This window comes from Ursus maritimus, unplaced genomic scaffold (genome assembly GCF_017311325.1).
Source record: "Ursus maritimus isolate PB19 unplaced genomic scaffold, ASM1731132v1 scaffold_27, whole genome shotgun sequence".
NCBI classification, from domain to species: Eukaryota; Metazoa; Chordata; class Mammalia; order Carnivora; family Ursidae; genus Ursus; species Ursus maritimus.
In genome coordinates this window covers 3,584,541-3,607,090 of record NW_024425230.1, presented here as the reverse complement: position 1 = coordinate 3,607,090, position 22,550 = coordinate 3,584,541, and the positions used below count along the sequence as shown (strand labels likewise).

General features: G+C 36.0%; 1 protein-coding gene across 3 annotated transcripts in view; it reads right to left on the bottom strand.

Annotated features, from left to right (window-relative positions):
* UBE3A (ubiquitin protein ligase E3A) overlaps positions 1-22,550 on the bottom strand; it is a 95,991-nt gene that overhangs the window by 50,925 nt on the left and 22,516 nt on the right. The window contains exons 2-4 of one of the 3 annotated variants that reach the window (XM_040642657.1): positions 20,877-20,940; positions 18,594-18,713; positions 15,254-15,298 (exon numbers count right to left, since the gene is read on the bottom strand). In XM_040642657.1, the coding sequence (XP_040498591.1) occupies positions 15,254-15,298; positions 18,594-18,613 (65 nt within the window). In that variant the 5' untranslated portion in view covers positions 18,614-18,713; positions 20,877-20,940. The remainder of the gene's footprint in view (positions 1-15,253; positions 15,299-18,593; positions 18,714-20,876; positions 20,941-22,550) is intronic. The other 2 variants (XM_040642658.1, XM_040642659.1) reach the window with 2 other exon arrangements.

The window sequence follows — 22,550 nt, the reverse complement described above, 5'->3', positions numbered from 1 at the left end:
TGCTGAAAGAAACTAAAGACATAAATGCAAAGATCCTGTGTTCCTGGACTGTAAGACTTGATATTGTTAAAATGTCCATACTACCCAAAGCAATCTACACATTCAAGTCCTACTGAAATCTCAATGGCATTTTTTAATTAAAAAAAAAAAAATCTAAAATTCCTGGATATGGAATCTCAGTGGAAACCCAAACATCAAAAACAATCTGGAGAAAGAAAAACAAAGCCAGTCTCATATTTCCTGATTTCGGTGTTTTTTTTTTTTTAGATTTTATTTATTCATTTGACAGAGATAGAGACAGCCAGCGAGAGAGGGAACACAAGCAGGGGGAGTAGGAGAGGAAGAAGCAGGCTTCCAGTCGAGGAGCCTGATGTGGGGCTCGATCCCAGAACACCGGGATCACGCCCTGAGCCAAAGGCAGACGCTTAACGACTGAGCCACCCACGCACCCCTCATACTTCCTGATTTCAAAACATCTTACAAAGCTACAGGAATCAGAACAGTATGGTACTGGCATAAAGACACACAGACCAATGGAACACATCAGAGAACCAAGAAATAAACCCTTACATCTATTGTCAAATGAGCTTTGTCACAGGTGCCAAGGCTACACAATGGGGAAAGGAGAGTCTCTCCCACAAATGGTACTGCAAAAACTGTATATCCATATGCAAAAGAATGAAGTTGGACCCTTACATCTTACACTACATTAAAAAAAGGTTAACTCAAAATGGATTAAAGAGCGAAACATAAAACCTGACATAAAATTCCCAAAATAAACACAGGGAAACAGCTTCACAACATTGGATTTGGCAGTCATTCTTCAATATAACACCAAAGGCACACACAAGAAAAGCAAAAATAGACAAACAGGACTATAGTGAACTTAACTTCTGTATAGCAAAGAGAACAATCAACTGAGTGAAAAGGGAAAATATGGAATATGATCTATTCCATCTCCTGGGTCTGAAACTCCATGTCAGGAAGTAGAAGAACCAGAGGGTTTAGACTGGAAGACAGTAGAGGGGCCACAGGATACCTCTCAAAGACAAGGAAAAACAGATGAGATGAGAGAAAGCAAAGAAAGCATACAAACACTACAACCTGAGGTGGGTGTTTTAATTAACATTAAACAATAAACATTAGAATGCCCAAGGGAATGAGAAGGCGCAGCAAAGCAGAGGTGAAGATTATTAAAGATAAAATGGTTGGGAATTTCAATGCTAGGGAGTTGGAAGTTAAGCACATAAACAAAGACTTCATGGATCTGGTGTAGAGTGGAAAAGTATGAGTTCCTCAAAGCCTGAGAAGTGACTGGGAGATCACTGAAGAATAAAGACAGAGGATGACATACCCAGAAGGAATAGCTTCAAAGGAGCAGGAATTTTCTCGCTGAGAGAACAATAGTCCAGAAGCATCAGTGGAGAACAAGAATGCCAGCGTGTGGGAAACAAACAGGTCAAGGCTCACTGCACCTAGTGATGTAGAAACTATTCTTGCCGAGTCATCACTTTTCACTCCTTATTTTGTTTAACTTTGCTGAGAAATGCAGACCTTCTGGAAATTTACTGTGGGCTTTCAGGATACCATTTCCTGATTTCCTCCTTTCTCTCTGGTTGTTCTTCAGAGCCTTCCCTTCCTAATCTGGATCCCCAGGGACCAGTCATTAGACACTTTCTCTTTTAAACTCCCTTTGGGTAGTTTCATCTTCTTTCAAGGTAAAACCTGGTGACTTCCAATGCCTCCTTCAGCACAGTTCAATCTCTGCTTGAGAATCTAGTACTATTAAAGGGCCTCTGACTATCTTCATATGGGCTCTTTCTTCAAGAAACTTACTATTTTAAGGAGGTGAAAGCCAGATGATTTTAATATCATAGGAAATACAGAGGTATGGCAATTTAAAGAAAGGGAACTTAGCCAAGATAAGTCACAAAGGATGACTAGCAGCTGATAACACAAAAAAATAATGTTTCTCGTAGGAAGGAAATGAGGAAGTAAAGGCACAAAGGCTGAGAACCTCTTATGACAACTTAAGATCAACAGTATAAAGTTCAAAAAAGGACTCAAAAATATGAAGTGGCAGGGAGGAGTCAGATTATGAGACTTTCTAAGAAATAAGGAATTCTGATTTCAGCCAGCAGAGGAGTATTCTAATAAAGGCGACTTTCTCCCCATAAAAATGAACATGTACTCCAGCTTGCAAAAACTTTCACAAGATTCATATACCCTTCATAAACCACTAAATTAAGAACACCTGCAATACAAGTCACTAAAGGGTTTAAGAAAGTCAGTGACTAAGTCAAATCTGCCTTTATGATTAACTACATTTTGTAAACTGGGATCAAAGCTGGCAAAAGTGGAGGCAGGCAATCCAGTTAGGTGTTGACTACTGTAAAAGACCAGGGAAAGAAAGCAGTTAGTATCGGGAATGAATAGAAGGAAACTAATGCAAGAAATATTCAAAAGATGTAGTTTGTAGGGCCTAAATGCCTAGGTTTCTGTCATGGGCAACTGGATAGAAGGTAGTGCTACAAACAAATAACAAAAACAATGAACATTCATTAACCTACAGTGAATGGTTTTTGTTATGTTGTGTCTTTTAATACTTACAATTATCCCAGGAAGGAGAATGGAGAAGGCAATAAAGGACCTAGTAAATCAGAAAGTCCTGCTTTTAAGTAATTTAGGGGGAATAGCATTTTTTTCTTTTCATTGACCTCTTTTAGCTTTGAATCCCATTTACAGGTAACAAGTTCTATGTAATAAAAGTACACCATTCCTATTAATGTTTCTTAAAACCTTTTTAGGGACACATAAGATATAATGAATAAAATGCATAATTCACATTGATTCTAACAACCCTTTTATTAGAATACCTCAACAAAAATAACCAGGTTTTGCTCATTCTACTTCCTGAGAAGACTCAGCCAGAGGCAGTTCATCTACTCATCCATCTCTACCATGAACAAGAAGCATGATACCTTCTATTTAAAAGAGAATGTATAGGGGTGCCTGGGTGGCTCAGTCGGTTAAGTGTCTGACTCTTGATCTCAGCTCAGGTCATGATCTCAGGGTTGTGAGATCCAGCCTGCAGGCTCCACACTGTGCATGGAGCCTGCTTAAGATTCTCTCTCCTTCTGACTCTTGCCCCCCTCAAAAAAAAAAACAAAAACAAAAAGATAAAAGAGAATGTATATATAAGCTTATATGATGTTGGTAAACAGACTATGATTCAGGCCACTTCTATGGCTAACACTTTTCATTACCTCTTATGTCTATCAGGAGAAAACCCAGGACTTTTCAGTAGTGTCAAGGCCTTTCACTATCTGATCTAGACTTTCTACTTCCAGCTACATTTTTTAGCAAATCTCCCCTCATCTCCTAAATCTACATTCCAGCAATACCGAACTTCCTACAGTTCAAAGGAGTTATTCTTGCTGTCTTCACTGGCTCTAGGTCTCAGAAAAGTTTTCTTCTTGTCTAGAATACTATGATCCTTATTTATACCAAATCATCCTCAAAGACTCAGCTTAGATATAATTTCCAAGATGATTACATAGCCTTTCTCTGCTCCCACAGCAATCTGTACCTACTCTCAGTACACCTCATTATAACTGCCTATTATTTAAACGGTAAGCTCCCTGAGACACATAACCAAATAACTTCTTTACAGTTATATTCTCAGAACCTAGCAAAGTATGAAACTTTAATAAAGATCCTTCAATTTCTCTTCTGATATAATCTAGATAACAGTGTCAATTAACCCTACCTTTTTCTAGTATTTAACCATAACACCCCAGGTTTCAGAAAAAGGAACCCTCGTGCACTGTTGGTTGGAATGCAAACTGTGCAACCACTTGTGGAAAACAGTATGGAGTTTCCTCAGAAAATTTAAAATAGAATTAACATATGATCCAGTAATTCCACTACTGGGTATTTACCCTATGAAAACATTAATTCAAAAAGATATTTTCACCCTATGTTCACTAAAGCATTATTTACAATAGCCAAGATATGGAAGCAATTCAAGCATCCATCAACAGATGAATGGATAAAGATGTGGTGTGTGTAATATACATCTAGTATCTAAACACACATGCGCGCACACACGCACACACACACACAATGGAGTATCACTCAGCCATAAAAAAAGAATGAAATCTTGCCATTTGCAACAACATGGAAGGAACGAAAGGGTAAAATGCTAAGTGCAATAAATCAGTCAGAGAGAAACAAATACTATATGATTTCACTCATACACAGAATTAAAAAAACAAAACAAAACAAAGAGACAACCCAAAAAACAGACTCTTAACTACAGAGACCAAACTGATAGCTACCAGAGGGATGGTAACCAAGGGTAGGGGAGAGATGAAATAGGTAAAGGGGATTATGAGTATATACTTACTGTGATGAGCACTGAGTAATGCAGAGAACTGTTGAATCACTATACTGCATCTGAAACTGACCTAACACTGTATGTTAATTATACTGGAATTTAAAACAAAATGGAACAAAAATAAATAAAAGTATGTATTAAAAAAAAAAACTCCCAGTTTCATAGGTATTTGAGAAGTATAAAAAGAATACGCAAAGGAAAGAACATGATATCAGAACCTACAGGAGAGGATCTTGAAAAAGGATCTCTATTTGATTAAAGAGTTTGTATCTTACTTCAGAATGTACTTTAAGATGTTATTTAATCCATAAATGCCATTATACACATTAAGTATACCTCAACTGAAAGTCATACAGAAACATCTTCTCCCATTCCATATAGAAAATAAAAGCAACCAAGCTGTATCTCAATTTCTCATTTCTCAGCTCCATATAGAAGAGCTAGGAAGCTGCTACTCCAAACTAATAACAAGTAAAACGCTGAACACACTAAAAAATTAACAACTCTTCCTCTACTGAAAGAGAGAGGACTACAGAACAAACTGCTGCCCCAAAGACTGGACAGAAAGGCAAATATAGGGAGCCATGGCTTACTGAACCAGAGAGCAGGAAATTGCCAGAAGAACCTGTGATGGGATAGGAAAACCTAAACTCCATGCACAAATTCCTGGAGGTTCAGCACAGAAAAGTCTAATCGTTAAAAACTCCAGGGGGACCTAGTCCTAGCAGAGCCCCCACAATCTTGTGATATTTACGTCAAGAAGCGTGATCACGTTCTCAAAGCAAACGTTGGAGAAAAATCCCCTCACGCTTCTAGCAGGGGAGCGAAAAAGGAACCATTGTAAGATACACCAGAGCACTTTATTCTTAATAAGGGTTGGCCTCAGAAGAAACTACTTAACCCAAGCCTAATCTGCCAGGTATTCTCAGAGCCTAATGGACCTGTGTAAGAGAAACATCCAACTCCAGCCCACTCTAGTCATCCTGTTCCAATTAAGAGGGGAGGAAAAAAAAACAAGAAATATTACTAAAGGCCTATTTATGGCAAGTCCTTTTACCTGGGAAATCATACCCAGCTATCAAGAAAAATTATGAGGCATACTAAAGGCAAAAAAAACAGTCTGAAAAGACAGCAAGCATAAGAACTAAATACAGCAGGGATACTGGAATTATCACACAAAAAATTTAAAACGACTACGATTAACATGTAGGGGCTCTAATGGATAAAGCAGATGGCATGAAAGAACAGCTGAGCATTATAAGCAGAGAAAAACCAGAGACCCAAACAAAAAAAGCCAGAGTTCAAAAACACTGTAACAGAAATCTTTGATGAGCTTAATAATGAACAAGAAACTGAAGAAAGAAACTCTGAACTTGCAGATGTCAAAAGAAACTTCGACAACTGAAAAGCAAAGAGAAAAAAAGACTGACAAAAACAGAGTATGCGAGGACTGTGGGAAAACTACAAAAGCAGAACCTACACATAATGGGAATATCAGAAGAAAGTAAGACAGAATGGGAAGAAATATCTGAAACAATAAAGACTGAGAATGCCTCCTTTTTAATTAATCTCAGACACCAAACCACAGAGCCAGGAAACTCAGAAAACACCAAGAAGGATAAATGTAAAAAAACAAACAAAAACAAAACGAAACAAAACTCCCCAAAACAAAAAAACAGAAACAAAAAAACCCACACCAAAACCCACAAAAAAAAATATACCCAAACCAAAAACCTAATCTCAGGCTTATCATTTTCAAACTAGAAATAATCAAAGAAAAAATTAAGATTATTTTGTTATTATTTACAAAACTTATAGGTTATATATAACATATAATTATATAAACTCATACAATTATATAAGCTTTATATAATTACATATATTATATATAACATATATACATATTATATATATAATTATATGTGTATATAATTATAAGTTACTCACACTCCCTTTATAATATAGTGTTATTTAAAAGTAGACAAGGTTAAGATAGAAAAAACTCTGGGTAGCTCAGTCGGTTAAGCGGCCAACTCTTGATTTTCGCTCAGGTCATGATCTCAAGCTCATCAGGGAGCCTGCCTGAGTTCTCTCCCTCGGCCCCTCCCTGCTTGTGTGCTTGTTCATAGTCTCTCTCTCTCTCTCTAAAATATATAAATAAGTCTTAACAGCAACAACAACAAAAAAGATACAGAAACACTAGGACAACCCCAAAAATTAAAGTAAAAATGAAGGGTAACTCTACTTACAAAGGAGACAAAATGGAACAATATAATATGCTTACGTAAAACCACAAAAGGACGAGAGTAGAAGACAAAAACAGGAAAAAGAACAAGGGCAATAAATAGAAAACAGTAACAAAAATGTTAGGTATTAATCCAACTATATCAATAATCACTTTATTTTTTAAAATTTTTTAAAAGATTTTATTTATTTTTTGGTTTATTTATTTGGGAGAGACACAAAGAAAGTGGGGGAGAAGCAGAGAAAGAAGGACAAGCAGACTTCATGCTGAGGGCAGACCTAGGACCCTAGCTCAAACCTAGGACCCTAAGAATATGATCCAAGCTGAAATCAAGAGTTGGACCCTTAACTAACTGAGCCACCTAGGCACCCCAATAATCACTTTAAACATTAGTGGTCTAAATGCATCAATTGAAAGACACAGATTGCCAGAATGGATCAAAAAATAAGACCCCAACTATATACTATTTACACTTGAAACATAAAGATACAGTTTAAAAAGAGAGAGAAAAATTATCATGCTAAAATTATCATGCTAGAGTAGCTATACTAATTTCAGACAGAACTGACTTCAAAGCAATGTAAATCATCACCGTTAAAGAGTGGCACAACATAATGATAAATAGATCAATTCTCCAAGAAGACAAAACAATCCTTAATGTGTACGTACCTAACAAAAGAGCATCAAACTACATAAAAACTGATGGAACTACAAGAAAAAAACAGATCAACCCACTATCGTAGTTGCAGACTTCAACAGCCCTCTATCAGAGATGGACAGATCTAGCAGGCAGAAAATAGTAAAGACATAGTTGAACTCAACAGCACCATCAATCAACTAGGTATAATGGACATCTCTGGACTACTTCATCCAACAGTAGCAGATTACACGTTCTTTTCAAGCTCACATGGAACATGCATCAAGATATATCACATTCTGGGCCACAAAATATACCTTAACAAATGTTAAAGAATAGAAATCATGCAAAGTCTACTCTCAGACTACAATAAAATTAAACGAGAATCAGTAACAGAAACATAACTGAAAAATCTCAAAATACTTGGAAATTAAGTCAACAAAGAAATCCCAAGATACACTAAAAACTCTTCTGAACTAAATAAAAATGAAAACACAATTTACCAAAATTTGTGGGATGCAGTGAAAACAGTGCTTAGAGGGAAATTTGTACTTTGAATGCATATATTAGAAACAAAGAAAAAAATTAATCTACACACCCACCTTAATAAACCAGAAAAAGAACAAATTAAATCCAAAGTAAGCAAAAGAAAAGAAATAACATTATAACACAAGTCCATGAAATTGAAAAATGGAAACCAACAGAGAAAAATCAACATCAAAAGCTGATTCTTTGAAAAGATTAATAAAATCAATACTCCTCTAGCCAGGCCAACTAAGAAAAAAAAAAAAAAAGAGGACACAAATTACTAGTATCACAAATGAAACAGGGTCATCACAACAGATCCCACAAACATTAAAAGGATAAAAAAGATATACTATGAATAACTCTATGCCCACAAATTTGATAACCCAGATGTAATGAACCAATTCCTTGAAAGACACAATCTGCCAAAACTCACAAAAAGAAACAAACTGATAGGCCTATATCTGATATGAAAACTGAATAAGTAAGTACCTTTCCAAAACAGAAAGTGCCAGAACCAGATTGGTTCACTGGTGAATTTTACCAAAAATTTAAGGAAGAAATTGTACCAGTTCCCTGCGGTCTCAGAGGATACAAGCTGTATCTCCATAGGCTTAGCTTTAAAAGCAACATTATCTTGCCACTTAAGACAACATTGAGGGACCTAGAGGGCACTATTCTAAGTGAAGTAATCAGAGAAAGACAAAGGCCATATGATTTCACTTGCATATATAATCTTAAAAAAAAAAACCCAAACCAAACAAAATGAAAAACCACACAAAAACCAACAAAAAAGCAGAAAAAAAACCCATAAATACAGAGAACAAACTGGTGGCTGCTGGGGGAGAAGAGATGGGCAGGGTAGTAGGACGAGCAAAATGGGTAAAGGGGAGTGGGAGGTACAGGATTTCAGTTATGGAGTGAAGAAGTCACAGGGATGAAAGATACAGCACAGGCAATATAGTCAATGGTATTGTAATAGCACCGTATGGTGACAAATGGTAGTAGCTACACTTGTGGTGAGCATGGTATAATGTAGAAAGTTGTTGAATAACTATGCTCTATACCTGAATTTAATGTAACCCTGAATTTAATGACTGTCAACTACATGTCAATAAATAAATAAAATGCAAACTTAAGAAATTAAACTTTATATACCTAAAGAAATTAATAAAATATTTTAGTTATTGTTTGTTTTTAAAGAAGGCTCACCTTTCCTATCAAATGACAGAATGCACGTAGAATACTGAGCATAATGGCTTGTCATAATGTTAAGTGTTCAAGATGTTAGGTCCTACTACACAAGTTCTATGGGCTGTGTACATATTTATCACTTATTTACACATAAACTGGTGCCAGAAAATTCTTCCTACATTTCTGTAAGGGAATTAAAAAGGCAGAAATAAACATTTTGCATTAATTTAGTAATTTCACTTTTTCATATATTAAGTATTTACTACCTATTGTAGACCAGGCACTCTCATTAGGCTTCCACTCTAGAATTAAATGAACCAGACAAGAAAGAAATCAATACGCAACAAAGAAATCAATATGCAACAAGTCAAGTGACATTAAATCCCATGATGATAAATCTAACAGGGTAAGGGTAATAGACAACACAGGACATGACCATTCTTTGATGAAGTTGGTCAATGAAGGCTTCTCTAATAAGGCATCATTTGAGCAGAGAGCTCTGAGGCAACTAAAAGGAAGCCATGTAGATATCAGAGAAGTGTCACAAACAATAGGCACGAGTCTTAAGAACATCAAAACGTCAGGGCAAGACCATAGAGCCAGTGCAAATATGAGCAAGAGAAACAAAATGGCCACACAAATGCAAGGGAGCTCATACAGGGCCTTGCAGATCCTCAGATTTTACTCTAAGATAGGAAGGCCTTGAAAGATTTTGAGCATAAACAACATGGTTTAACTTTGATTTAAAAAGATCACTCTGGGGAGGACTGACCAGGTAGTGCAGTCGGTTAAGTATTCAACTCTTGGTTTTGGCTCAGGTCATGATCTCAGGGTTGTGGGATCGAGCCCTGAGTCTGGCTCCCATACTCAGCATGGAGTCTACTTCAGATTCTCTCTCCTCTGCCTCTCCCCCATCTGCTCTCATTCTTTCTCTAAAATAAATAAATCTTTTAAAAAAATCACTCTGGCTGCTACGTAGAAATACACTGAAAGGGACAATGATGGAAGCAGCAAGACTACTGGGAAACAATTTCATTCTTTCGGCAAAAGATTATGGCTTTAATCAGAGTGATAATAGTGGAAATAGTGTAAAAAGACAAGTGATGAATTATGATATTTTAAAGGTGGAGCCAACATGATTTGCTGATAATCTGAGTGAGACAAATAGAGACAAAGATGCTTCTAAAGTTTTGGATAAACTGGAAGAAAAAAAAAAGAGCTGCTACCAACTGAGATGGCAAAAAGACAAGCATATTTGAGAGGATGAAAATCAAGAGCTATTTTGGACTCATTAAGTTTGAGAATCAGACATTCAATTATTGGATCTATGAGTCTACAATTCAGAGGGTAAGTCAGAGTTGGAGACAGAAATATGAGAGCTGATAAAGCTCTTACCTAGAGAGAACAGATAATGATAGGCCTGAGACTTGGGTCTTAGGTCATACAAACATTTAGAGAAAACTAAGTATTTATTTAAACAGCCTTAAATATATACTGAACCATAAATCACTTGTTCCATTTACTGTCTTGTTATACACCTGAAAACAATCTAAGCATTAAGGATAGAGGTGGAGAGTAAATACCAAAAGATGAGAAATCTGAAGTTACTAGAAATTGCTTTAAAATCATTTAAGGGGCACCTGGGTGGCACAGATGGTTAAGCATCTGCCTTCGGCTCAGGTCATCATCTCCAGGTCCTGAGATTGAGCCCCATGTCGGGAATCGCAGCTCAGCAGGGAGTCTACTTCTCCCTCTGCCTCTCCCCTGGCTTGTGCTCTGTTTCTCTCTCTCTCTCAAATGAATAAATAAAATCTTAAAAAAAAAAACAAAATAAAATAATTTAAAAAATTAAAGAGTCTAAGTTATTATGTGCGAAAAGAAACCACAAGATGTAAGTTTAAACAAAATACAGAGAGAATATATACATACAAATGGATAAAAAGATCTGGGTTATTGTGTTAGTTGTATTTCTAGGCTAAACTACAGAATGGCATGCAAATGTTAATTTTTTTTTTTTAAAGATATTATTTATTTGAGAGAGGAATGAGAGAGAGAGAGAGTATGAGAGGGGGGAGGGTCAGAGGGAGAAGCAGACTCCCCGCTGAGCAGGCAGCCTGATGAGATGATCCAGCCTGAGACTGGATCCTGAGACTCCAGGATCATGACCTGAGCTGAAAGCAGTTGCTTAAACAACTAAGCCACCCAGGTACCCCAAATGTTAAAAATTTTTACTATGTTCTTCTGCACCCTAGAGAATAGACAACATTAAGAATTCTTAAAAACAAACAGGTATATGCTCTAATTTTAATTTTATATAATTATCATTTAAAATGCACCCAAGACATTTCCTAGTTAAAAGATGCCAAATGCAAATGTGTCTGCAAGTGCCCCAAAAATCATACTTCAATAAATGTAAGATGCTGCCATTAATCAAAGACCCTAGCTAATTCTTAGGTAAAACCAAGAATCCTTCATTATCTATTCTGTAAATCAAGACTCACAAAATTATGGCAGAACAAATGTTGACCTATTCACCTTACTAAACTACTGCCTAGTATGGTTTCCACAGGTATAGGAATTTGAGAAATGGGTGCAGAAAGGAAGAATTAGACCTATATTACCTCGATTATGTCTGCAACCTTACACACCATTATCGAGACATCGTGGTAGGTCTAATATCCTGCTATTTTACCTTAACATGGTCAAGTTAAACAGTGTAAGCTTGCTGAATTCAACCAGAACTTAATACCAGAGCTTCATCTGGAATCTTGTGAAAAATATCCTATCATGCCTCACATTCTTGCCATCCTTGATTTTTACTACAAAGTACCAAGCTTTACCTACCCTTTTCTATTCTTTACTATTGATCTGTCCCACTAATCTAACTCTAAGATCTCTAGAAAACCATTTATAATACAGGCTGTCCCTAATCTTCAACTGCTTTATATAGTGGTTCCCCAACCTCTTAGCTTTCACTAAAGCCTGGCTTAACCCAAAAGAAAATCTTGTATCCCTTTTCTGTGAACTATTTCACAGACAACTAAAACCCATTAAATCCACTATTATTCTTCTAATTCCTTGTATTTAAAACAATGCCCACCTAAACAAAATAAAACATAACACCTACACAACTTACACTTTGAAAGTCATGTTACCCACCTGAATACCTTTCTCTTCTCTTCAGGTAAATTATACCCATTATACTAAAGGCTCCATTTTGCCCCCAGTTACATCACCGGCATGCCACCTTCGATGTCTGTGTTCATGCTCTATCCCAACACTGTAGCCCCCTCTCACCCAAAATACTTAACTTTCTTCAAAAGTCTTCACCTCCTCTCTATGTCAGCCAATCACTACCGTAGGCATATTCAACACCCAACCCTTTTTTTTTTAAAGATTTTATTTATTTATGTGACAGAGAGACAGCCAGCGAGAGAGGGAACACAGCAGGGGAGAGGAAGCAGGTTCCCAGCCAAGGAGCCTGATGTGGGACTTGATCACAGAACGCCGGGAACACGCCCTGAGCCGAAGGCAGACACTTAACGACTGCGCTACCCAGGCGCCCCTAAACACCCAACCCTTGATCATCATCATCTATCCTTCTAAAAATTTCATTTACAATGAACTATCACTTTGATCTATCAGGCTTTTTATAACCAACCCAACACTTCTACCTGGCCCGACAACCCATCTGATCATGGCCATCACCAATCACATATAAATTCAACTACTTCAGTGTTAACAACCTATGCACATGCCATTAGTAGTTCTGTCCTATCTGCTCTGCTAACACCCAACCTTGAAATACCATGCCTCTTTTCAGGCTATTAAAGAAAAGTCTTTAAACTCCAACTATGGTAAGTTTCCTAACTTCAACCGGCCACTCAATAACATGAGACTCAATAATATTTGGTCTACTTCTTTACCCATTCTCCCCAGACACTTTCCAAGTTTACATAGTCTCCTCAAGTTCCCTAATCAAACTCTGTGTTCCACAAAATACTATTAAAACATATTTCTTAAAAAAGTTACACAGTCGCAAAGATACAATTAAAAAAAATCACTTCATTAGAATGGCAACTATCAAAACCAGATAATTACAAGTACTGACGAGAATGTGGAAAAATTATAACCCTTGGATGGAATGTAAAATGGTACAGTCACTATGGAAAACAGTATGGAGGTTCCTCAAAAAATTAAACAAAGAATTACCATATGATCCAGGAATCCCACGTGTGGGTATATACCCAAAGAAATGAAAGCAGGGTCTCAAGGAGATACTTGTACACCCATGTTCATGGAAGCATTATTCATGATAGCAAAAACATGAAAGTAACCCAAGTGTCCATCGATGGGTGAAAGGATAAACAAAATGCCACACACACACACACACACAGAATATTATTCAGCCATAAAAAGAAAGAAAATTCTCACATATGTGACCATGTCGATGAACCCTGAGAACATTATGCTAAGTGAAATAAGCCATCACAAAAAGACAAATATAAATGATTCCATTTATATGAGACAGAGTAGTCAAAATCATAGACCTAGAAAGTAGAATGATGGTTGCCAGAGGATGGGGAGAAGGGGGAATCGGGAGTTATTGTTTAAAGGATATAGTTTCAGTATTGCAAGATGAAGAGCTGTAGAGATGATGGTGGCAACGGTTGCACAACAATATTAACATAACTGAATTACACAGTTAAAAATAATAAAAATGGTAAACTTTGTTACGTGTATTTTACCACAATAAAATTTTTGGAAAAAAAAAAAAAAGGAAAGTTACATAGATACATAAATTTGAGAAATAAATCTCATAGTCCCTTCTTGGAGACTCACAATGTGTATCAGCACTTCAAAGTACATTTCCATTATTTCCAGTAAAGAAACCTGTTTAACTCTGCAGTTGCCAAACTTACTCAACAATTGAACCTCCTTTACAAGAAGAGTCTAGTATCATCTCAAAGGAGACAGAAACAGTGTGTGTAGCAGACCTAAACGAATTTACTGAGAAAAATACTTCAGGTAAAAATGACCTTGACTTCCCCATTCTCACCTACAAACACAGTTAACATCACATATCCATCTTTACCTCCTAGTTTCACAAGATGGGGTCTTTGCTCTTATTCAAGAGCAATCCCTATACCTATCTCTTCTTTCCAACCCTAACTACCTCAAAAACTTTGCCTCAATAATTACCACCTTCCCATTATCTTAAACTTCTTAAATTCTTACAAGCAATCACTAAAGTCTTACGTATTTCACTTTCCAAATATTTTTCTTACATCCAGAGAATGCTGTCTTGAATTCCCATTATGTCACTGCCCTTAAGCCTTTCACTGACTGAACTGCTGAAGCCCTGGTCACCCTACCACCACACACTTCTCTTCGATTCAGTTTCTCTGCTGCCAAAACTATTAAAATTTTATGTCTAACAAGGTTACTGCCCGTTCCTTAGTAAATTCTTTATTGACTCCCAAATACCTATGAGACAGGCCTAGGTCTTTCACATAGCATTCAAGGCTCTAGCCCTTTCTGTCAAGTCTTAGCGTCTTCATTTTCCTGCCTTTCAGTCAGCTCATGATCTAAAAATCCTCAACTGCCTACTGTTCCCTATGCTCACTATGCCACTTTATAACTTCACCCATACTTCCACCTAGAACAACCCTGCCGATGCTTTCTGCTACCTAACTCCCATTTACACTTCAAGATTTAATCTGGCCTACCTTGCCACCCCTACTTCCCTGCCACATGGATTAGGCTCCTACTGTATACCTAGGTAGCCCAGTACTCCTTTATGTTCCTGTTGCATCCTGGGTATCCTTCTACCACAATGACTAATTTGCTTCTCTGTCTTTCACACTGAGTAGACTATAAAATTCTGTGGGTTAGGAACTAATTATTACGCATCTTTGTATCCATAACACATTACCAGCTGAATAGTGAATATTTAATAAATGATTGTTAACCTGAACTCTTTCCCCTATTTCCCCACAACTGCTAGGTACCAAAAACACATTAGAATCCAGGAGTATACAACTATCTACCTAAAAGCAGAAATCCAGTGACATGGTACCAAAGTTCAGAGGTATTCACTTGGTAGGAAAAACAGTACGCACACTCCTCTCTCCCAAGTTATTTTTTAAAGTATTACTCTCATAACTAGAAATTATTTTCAAATAATTTAATACCTTTAAAGCAATCTAGAGTAACTTAAAAGACACCACAGCCGCAACCAAGTTACACTTACATTCGGCTAGCTTCGATGTCGTCAGACTGAGGTTCTCCTGGCGATCTGTAAAATGCAATTGAGGAAAGTTAAGCAAAATATTCCATACTCCGAAAAGGGGCAGACATGTTATATTAGTAGACAAATTTGAAAACAAGATTTAATCGTTAACAGTTTTTAAAGTAACTAAAGATTTCAACAGAAGAAAAAAGTGATCAAATCAGATTGCCATTCAACACGTTTATTATAAAAGCTGGACTAATAAAAACGTCAGTGCATTTTTTTAAGGAAAGGAAACTGTAAACACTGTATTTAGATACCAACATACAAAACAGTAAAATGTATAATAAATCATAATTATTCACAAATTCAAATATTTATAATAAAAACATACAACTATGAAACTTTCTACAGCCAACTATTGGTTATCCAAAATATCAAAAGTATTCACTGGTATTCACAGTCCCAAACTACATTTAGATCAGGGGTCAGCAAACTATTTCCTGGGACAACAAACTAAGGCCTGGGTCAGGCATCTATTTTTGTAGTATTATTAGAATACAGCCACAACTCATTCATTTACGTGTATCATCTATGGCTGCTTTGACACTACAAGAGCAGAGCTGAAAAACTCCGACAGAGACATATGCCCCACAAAGCCTAAAGTAGTTATTGTCTGGCCCACTGAGAAAAAGTTTGCTAACTTCTGCTCTAGATAATTCCAATTTTAATCTAAGAGCCTTAGTGAATTTTAAGACACTTTAATAAAAGTCAGATTTACCATTCTAAGCATGATTGTCTTGGTTCAACAATAAATTAACCTTCCCTGAAAATGTACTGGCAAGATGCACTACCTATCAAAAGTGTACCAAGCTGGGGTATTAAAATTTTACTATGGATAACTGTGAACTGATTTCAGTTATAAATTTTTGCCAGTTGTTGTCTATTATTTTTAAATATACTTTTACTCTCTTGCATAGAAATATTCAAAATTCTAAGACATTAAAAACTCTTATTTTCATTTTGGGGTATGAATGAATTTTGCCTGTTCCTACCATGGTGTTAAAAAAATAAATCCCTGTTACCCTATTCAGTTTTATAAACAGCATCAGTCAATGTATACTAAGTTAAATCAACAATATTGATTGCTAACACTCCAATTCTCAAAATTTTTTTAGATATCAAAAACTAAATTTTCTAAATGACATTACAACGACCTGACCTGTAAATTCATCACTGACCTGGGACTTCTAATTCTGAACAACTTTAATAAAAGAATCTTAAAATCAGAGCCACCAGCAAAAAAATAAAAAAACAAAAACAAAAACAAACTGTTTTCCACATTTCTTAGCTTTTAAAAATCTTACTTCTTTATTAGACTTTCAAAATTACCCCTCATGGCAGTTCATTCAGAGTCCAAGGGCAAGAATGCCAAAAAAAAAAAAAAAAAAAAGAGAGAGAGAGACTCCAGCAGCTCAAATATTATAGATCCTCTTTGCAGTATATTTACACTTTAAATTTTGCATGAAGTTATATTAGAACTAAAAATTGGGGCATGCTGGAGGTGGCAGTGACTTGGCACTGACACAAATGCAAAAATTTCACTCCACCCTCTCCCCCAGGGAGCAAGCAAATCACCTTTGTGACACACCTGGTCTCCACCAGCCTTGTGGGTAAGTACCCCAAGATTGCTTCCAAACTTGTTTGTATGTCTCAGACAGAAGAGCTAAAAACTGATGATAACCCCATGTACCAGCTGACTCATTTTTGAAAGTGCGACCCTCCAGCATCAGATGTCATACTGTAAGGAGGCAGAGCAGGCTTGCAAAACAAAAAATAAACCTGCTGGCACTAAGGGAAGAGAGGCAGATTAGAAGCTTTCAAACACGCAGGCGGCAAAACTTTCAAAATTAACAGGGAAAGAGAAAGAGAGAGGGAAAAAAATGAGGACACAATGACAGGAAAATTAAAATACTACTGCAAAAAGGTAAGACACAAGCAGAAGGAAAACAAATCCCAGTCTTAGAAGCACAATATATAACTGCTACAAAGTTTTGAGAAATGGGATAGAAGTTAAATACATCATCAAATGGTAACTACACTGTTTTCTAATTTCTGTTCCCTAAACAAGAGAATATGTAAACATTAGCATCAAACTGTCACCAAATTATTATAAATATAGTAATTATCATTTAATATTAACATATATTCAAGTGAGCTACAAAAAAACATTTATTTGTCAAACCAAGTAATTTAAACCAATTCAGTCTAACAGAAGGACAAAAGAATAAGAAAGAATTGAAAGAGTATTACCCTAAAACAGGTCTATCCTGGATCTCTTAAACATGGTTATTAGCCCAAGTTGTTTTCTACTCAAACTGGAAACTGTTTCTAATTAAAAGAAAAGTGAATATACAAAGAACAAACACTTTTCTTGCAGTAATAATAGTACATGTCTGAATAAATTTCTAGTCATTCTGCTTATATTTCTGTAATATTGTAAATAACTTACCAAAAAATACCCTAAGTTAGCATTCCTTTCCAAAACTATGAAATTATCAAACATCTAGCAATTGTTTCCAAGATTTACTTTGGCCACTAAAGAGTCTCTTTATTCATTACTGCCCAGTTTTGGGACGTAAGGATCTAGTACGTGCTTGTAACTTTACCAAATTCAGGACATAATCAAAGGGGGGAAAAAAAAAACAAAACAGAAAGTACTGACTTAGCTTAACCTAAATTTGTGACAACAAACCAGAAAAGAAATTTTAAAACAAACAATAAGTAACATTAGAAAAAAGAAAATAAATCTTGGAAGTCTCTATTTTAGGTCTTGACTTGGAACACAGAAAAGTGATCACAAAATGCCTCCTAATCTAAATACTGCAGCATGAGCCAGAACATTCAAATGGAGGCTCACTTCCAAAAATAACGGGTGCAGCTTGTCCAGCCTGCAAGCCACTCCTTTTACCTTCACTGAAACTCTTTAGGAAAGAAAATTATACCAGTTTTATTAAAGTTGTAAAAATTTCTAGAGAAGCATTTTAATTAAAACTCTCACCACATAAAATGCACACTGAGAATTTTCATGGTTTTTATAATGTTCATAATAACTTATTTATTTAAAAACTTGAAATTTTTGAGAAATAACTTTCCTGCTTACTTATTATATACATAGATCTGGGGCAGAGGGAAAGCATAAAATATTTTAGGAAGGATATTAAATAGAGAAGCACATTAACACTTAGGTAAACTATTCACATTATTCCTGCCAACTATACATTTTCTTCATTTTTTACAGCACGTATTTTACTTTACAGTAACAGCCTTTTAAAGGCTGTAAAATAACATTCAAAATTACCTTTTACAAGCTGTGGCCATTCGGTGACATCAGGGTGATCACAGCTTTGAGTCACTGATTAAAAACAGGCTGTCACACCAGTCTAGCTGCTAACTTGATCTGAGCGTAGGTTTAATAACTCTAATAAATTAAACAAATCTTTAGTTAGAACACTTTAATATATAAATCCAATCCATTGTTCAAAAAATAATCTTCAAAGCTTCAAATTAGGTGTCAATGCAACATTCATCAGAAAAGTAATTATTATATAAATGCTTTTAAGGACTATTTTCCAGCATTATTTTTTCCCCTTAAATGATCTCTCCTCTTGAGAAAATGTGGTGATATTCTCTTGTACTTTTATGGAGTGTTACAGTTTACAAAGCACTTTGGTCAATAGTATCTTGCTTGAATCTCATGACAACTTTGGCTCTACCTAATCAGGGCAGATACTACAGTAAGAATTTAAGAAAACAAACAAAAAACAAATTAAGCAGACTTAGAGTGATTAACTGACTTGCCCAAGATTTTAGATTAGTGTTAAAGGTAAGATTAAAACTCAGATCTACTGATTTCCTATCCAGGGTTAGAATTTTTTGGTCTTAGTTTTACTGTACGAGAGATTCATAAGTTAAGTATATGCAATTGAGCAAAGATTTAGAATATGGATTGAGATCCCACTATTATGGCAACTGTTTAAATGAGACTAACAGTCATAGGGTTTTCCAAGTAGCCAAATGCTTAAGAGATAATTATATACATACACATACATACACACACACATACATACACTCAAATCTAGTCCTATTTATTCTATATTTAAGTAGGGTAATCTAACACTGGCCCAAACCTCTTGGGTACTTCATGAAAATGTGTTCTATTCTTTCTCAGCCATAAATCTACTAATACTCAATTTTATGAGAGAGATTGGCAAAATATAAAAAAGTATGTCCTCCTCCCTCAATCTAGTATCTTTTGATTCCCTTACTTGGCCTTAGCTGAACGTTCTTGATTGTCACGGTTAAATTTATCACGCATCCTAATCCTATATAGTTCTGTCAAAGATACACATCTGAACTATCCCAGTATTGAGAACTCATTTTGTGTAGCTAGTTTTTCCCCTTAATTATTTCCCTACCAAACTGTATATCCAGGCCAAATCTGGAAAGTGAACTAAAGAAAAATGAGAAAATTAAGAGGGAGAAAAAAAAAATACCCTTGATAGTTAGCACTTCCAGAGTGACAAGAGACAACTATAGATGGTAGTTACCGGCATGGACCCAGAACTCAATATAAAATAGTAAGGTATCTGAGAATACCAAGAGAAGAGTTTAAATACCAGTGCTTAGGCCCATACCTCTGCAGCAGCCTATAAACTTGGGCTTCAAGTTCAAATAAGGGTGAAGGTTGGCCTTAGTATATATAAATAACTTTAGGTGACTTCAATAAATGTGACTTATAATCCCTGGAAGAAATAATACAATTTCCCTATCACAGCTACATGTCTCTTAGTAAGAGTCTAGGACATTCCAGAGGCCACATGAGGAAGAGGCAATGACGTCCCTGAAATGAACAATGTTCCCTCTTGGGTTCTCTTTCATAAGACTAAATGTGTATGTAAATTTAGAAAATCCAAAGAAGTCTAACTTTCTAATCTATCAACATAAAAATAATAAAGTTAAAATACCTCTTAACTAATCAACTGAAGTAAATTAAGTCATTAAAGAGCTACATGTATTCTGAAAACTACTGAGTCAAGTTCTCTCTACTAGTCTCCTTTTTTATAAGGTCCAGTGCTCAACAGAGCACAAACAAGCTCCAGAGCCAATCAGGATTCAAGTCCATGTTTGGTCACTTACTAGATGGCAACTCTTGGGCAAGTCCCTTAACCATTCCAAGCCTCGTTTCATTCACAGGGAGAACTAAGACGATAGTAGTGTCTTTTTCAGAGGGCTGTCCTGAGGATGAACAAACCAACATATAAATTGCTCAGAACAGTGCCTGGCACATAGTAAGAGCTCAACAAATGGAAGCTATTATTAACTCATATAGTCTAACAGCCAAACCTGCCCCGTCCATGCATAAGATTTCACTTCTCAAGACACACTAACGTCTTCTGATTTCTTTCAGAATCCCACTTATGTACCTCATAGTCTACCTGGTAGCACAGTGATTTAGCACCTAGCACAATGCTTTAAAAATGGCAAGCACCTGAATTTGCTGAAAATGTTTGTCATTATTCTAACTATGACATTAAGATATACATGCAATTTTGAATTCCAAAAAATAAAAACAGAAACATACCATATTTCGCCAAACTTCTGAGGAGCTGGTGAATTCTAAAATCAGGTTCTTACAGATTTTTAACCTAAAATATAAAACACCTCACTCAATTCTTTTCACATAAACAACTGGATAAACTCAAAAGAAATTTTCCCCAAATCCATTAAAAGGAAATTCATTTTGTTAATATTTATGAATATCCAAAAACATACAGACAAGTGTCCCTAATGCTGCTGCCAGGATGCATGCAAGGGTGGTTAGACACCACCACCACTGTTGCCTCAAGTGCTTTCAGAGGGCACAGCCATATTTCCCATACTCATCCACAGAGCTTAGAGCCTGCCATTTCTTTACCCTTCCCTCCCTCCAAAAGGGCAGAAAGTGTTTGAAAACTATTTGACTATATGCCTCTAATTCCTTCAGATACCTGTAACAGTTTAGCTTTTAATTAAATTCTCTATGCTGAGCATCTGCTATGTTAGTGAGGTACATTTTACAGCCACTTGTCCACCACCCCCTAGATTAGCAGCCTTGGGCAGGTCCTTTCATCTCTGAGTCTCAGGCATCAGGTCATTGCGAGTTTTAGAGAAAATGTTTTCAAAGTATATAGGACAATGCTTCCTGGTACATAACACGAGCTCAATACATGGCAGAAATGACTATTTCTTAAATCAAATATTTAACATTTCTATTAAAATTTAACTCACCAAAAACCAAATTCTGAGCTTGAAGCATGCACCCAAATAATCACTGTAAATTCTTAACTCATTTGTATATGATCAGAGCATTTCTCAGTGGAATAAGAACTGCAATCTTTTAATCCATTTCCTCTCATCATATACGAAGAAACCAATTCCCAAAGATTAAGAAACCAACCCAGTGCCCTACAGGTTGATGGTAAGAGAATTATATATATATATATATATATATATATTTTTTTTTTTAAATAACCAAGTTTTAAGACCTTGGAGGACCAAGTCTCAAACTATTCAATAACAGAATCAGCTGGGAAAATCTATAAAAAATGGATACTTGATCTCTACTTTTAGTGCACAAAGTGGGGGAACATGAATGTGTATTTTTAACATACATTTCAGGCAATGCATAGATCCCAATTTGAGAAACTTTGCCTTAGAAGATTAGGAACACACAATCACAGGGAAATATACCAAATCAAGAATGATACAGGATAAGTAAGATGAACTGTAAGAACCAGAAATGTTAGGTAATCTCTGCAAATTTACCATTAGCACCGAGAGTGGACCTGGGGCCTTTATTTCTGTGTCCCTCTCCAACAGAGGGCTCAGTCTAATAATAATCTAAGAACGAGAAATGCAATCTAATAAATGCCTTTATTGGTCTACATTTATCTGCCCCTCTAACCTTTTCATTATTCTTAAAATGGTCCATCTTCCAACTCTCACTCACTCAATGTATACATAACACGTATATACATGTGTCTCTATGTTATTATTACTACATCTGGTATGTGCTTCATCTCCTCTCCAATAGCCTATTTCCTTCACATTCTAAACCTAGGTCAAAACTTAATTTCACAGACTACTTTTTCTATCAATTTTTTGTTGTGTTCCCTTAGCACTTCTCTTCTCCTTTGCACCATGGTTATGTCTTAAATTTACGGGTAAAGCTACCTGTTGAAACTCTTAAATTCTGTACATTTATAAATTTCACAAC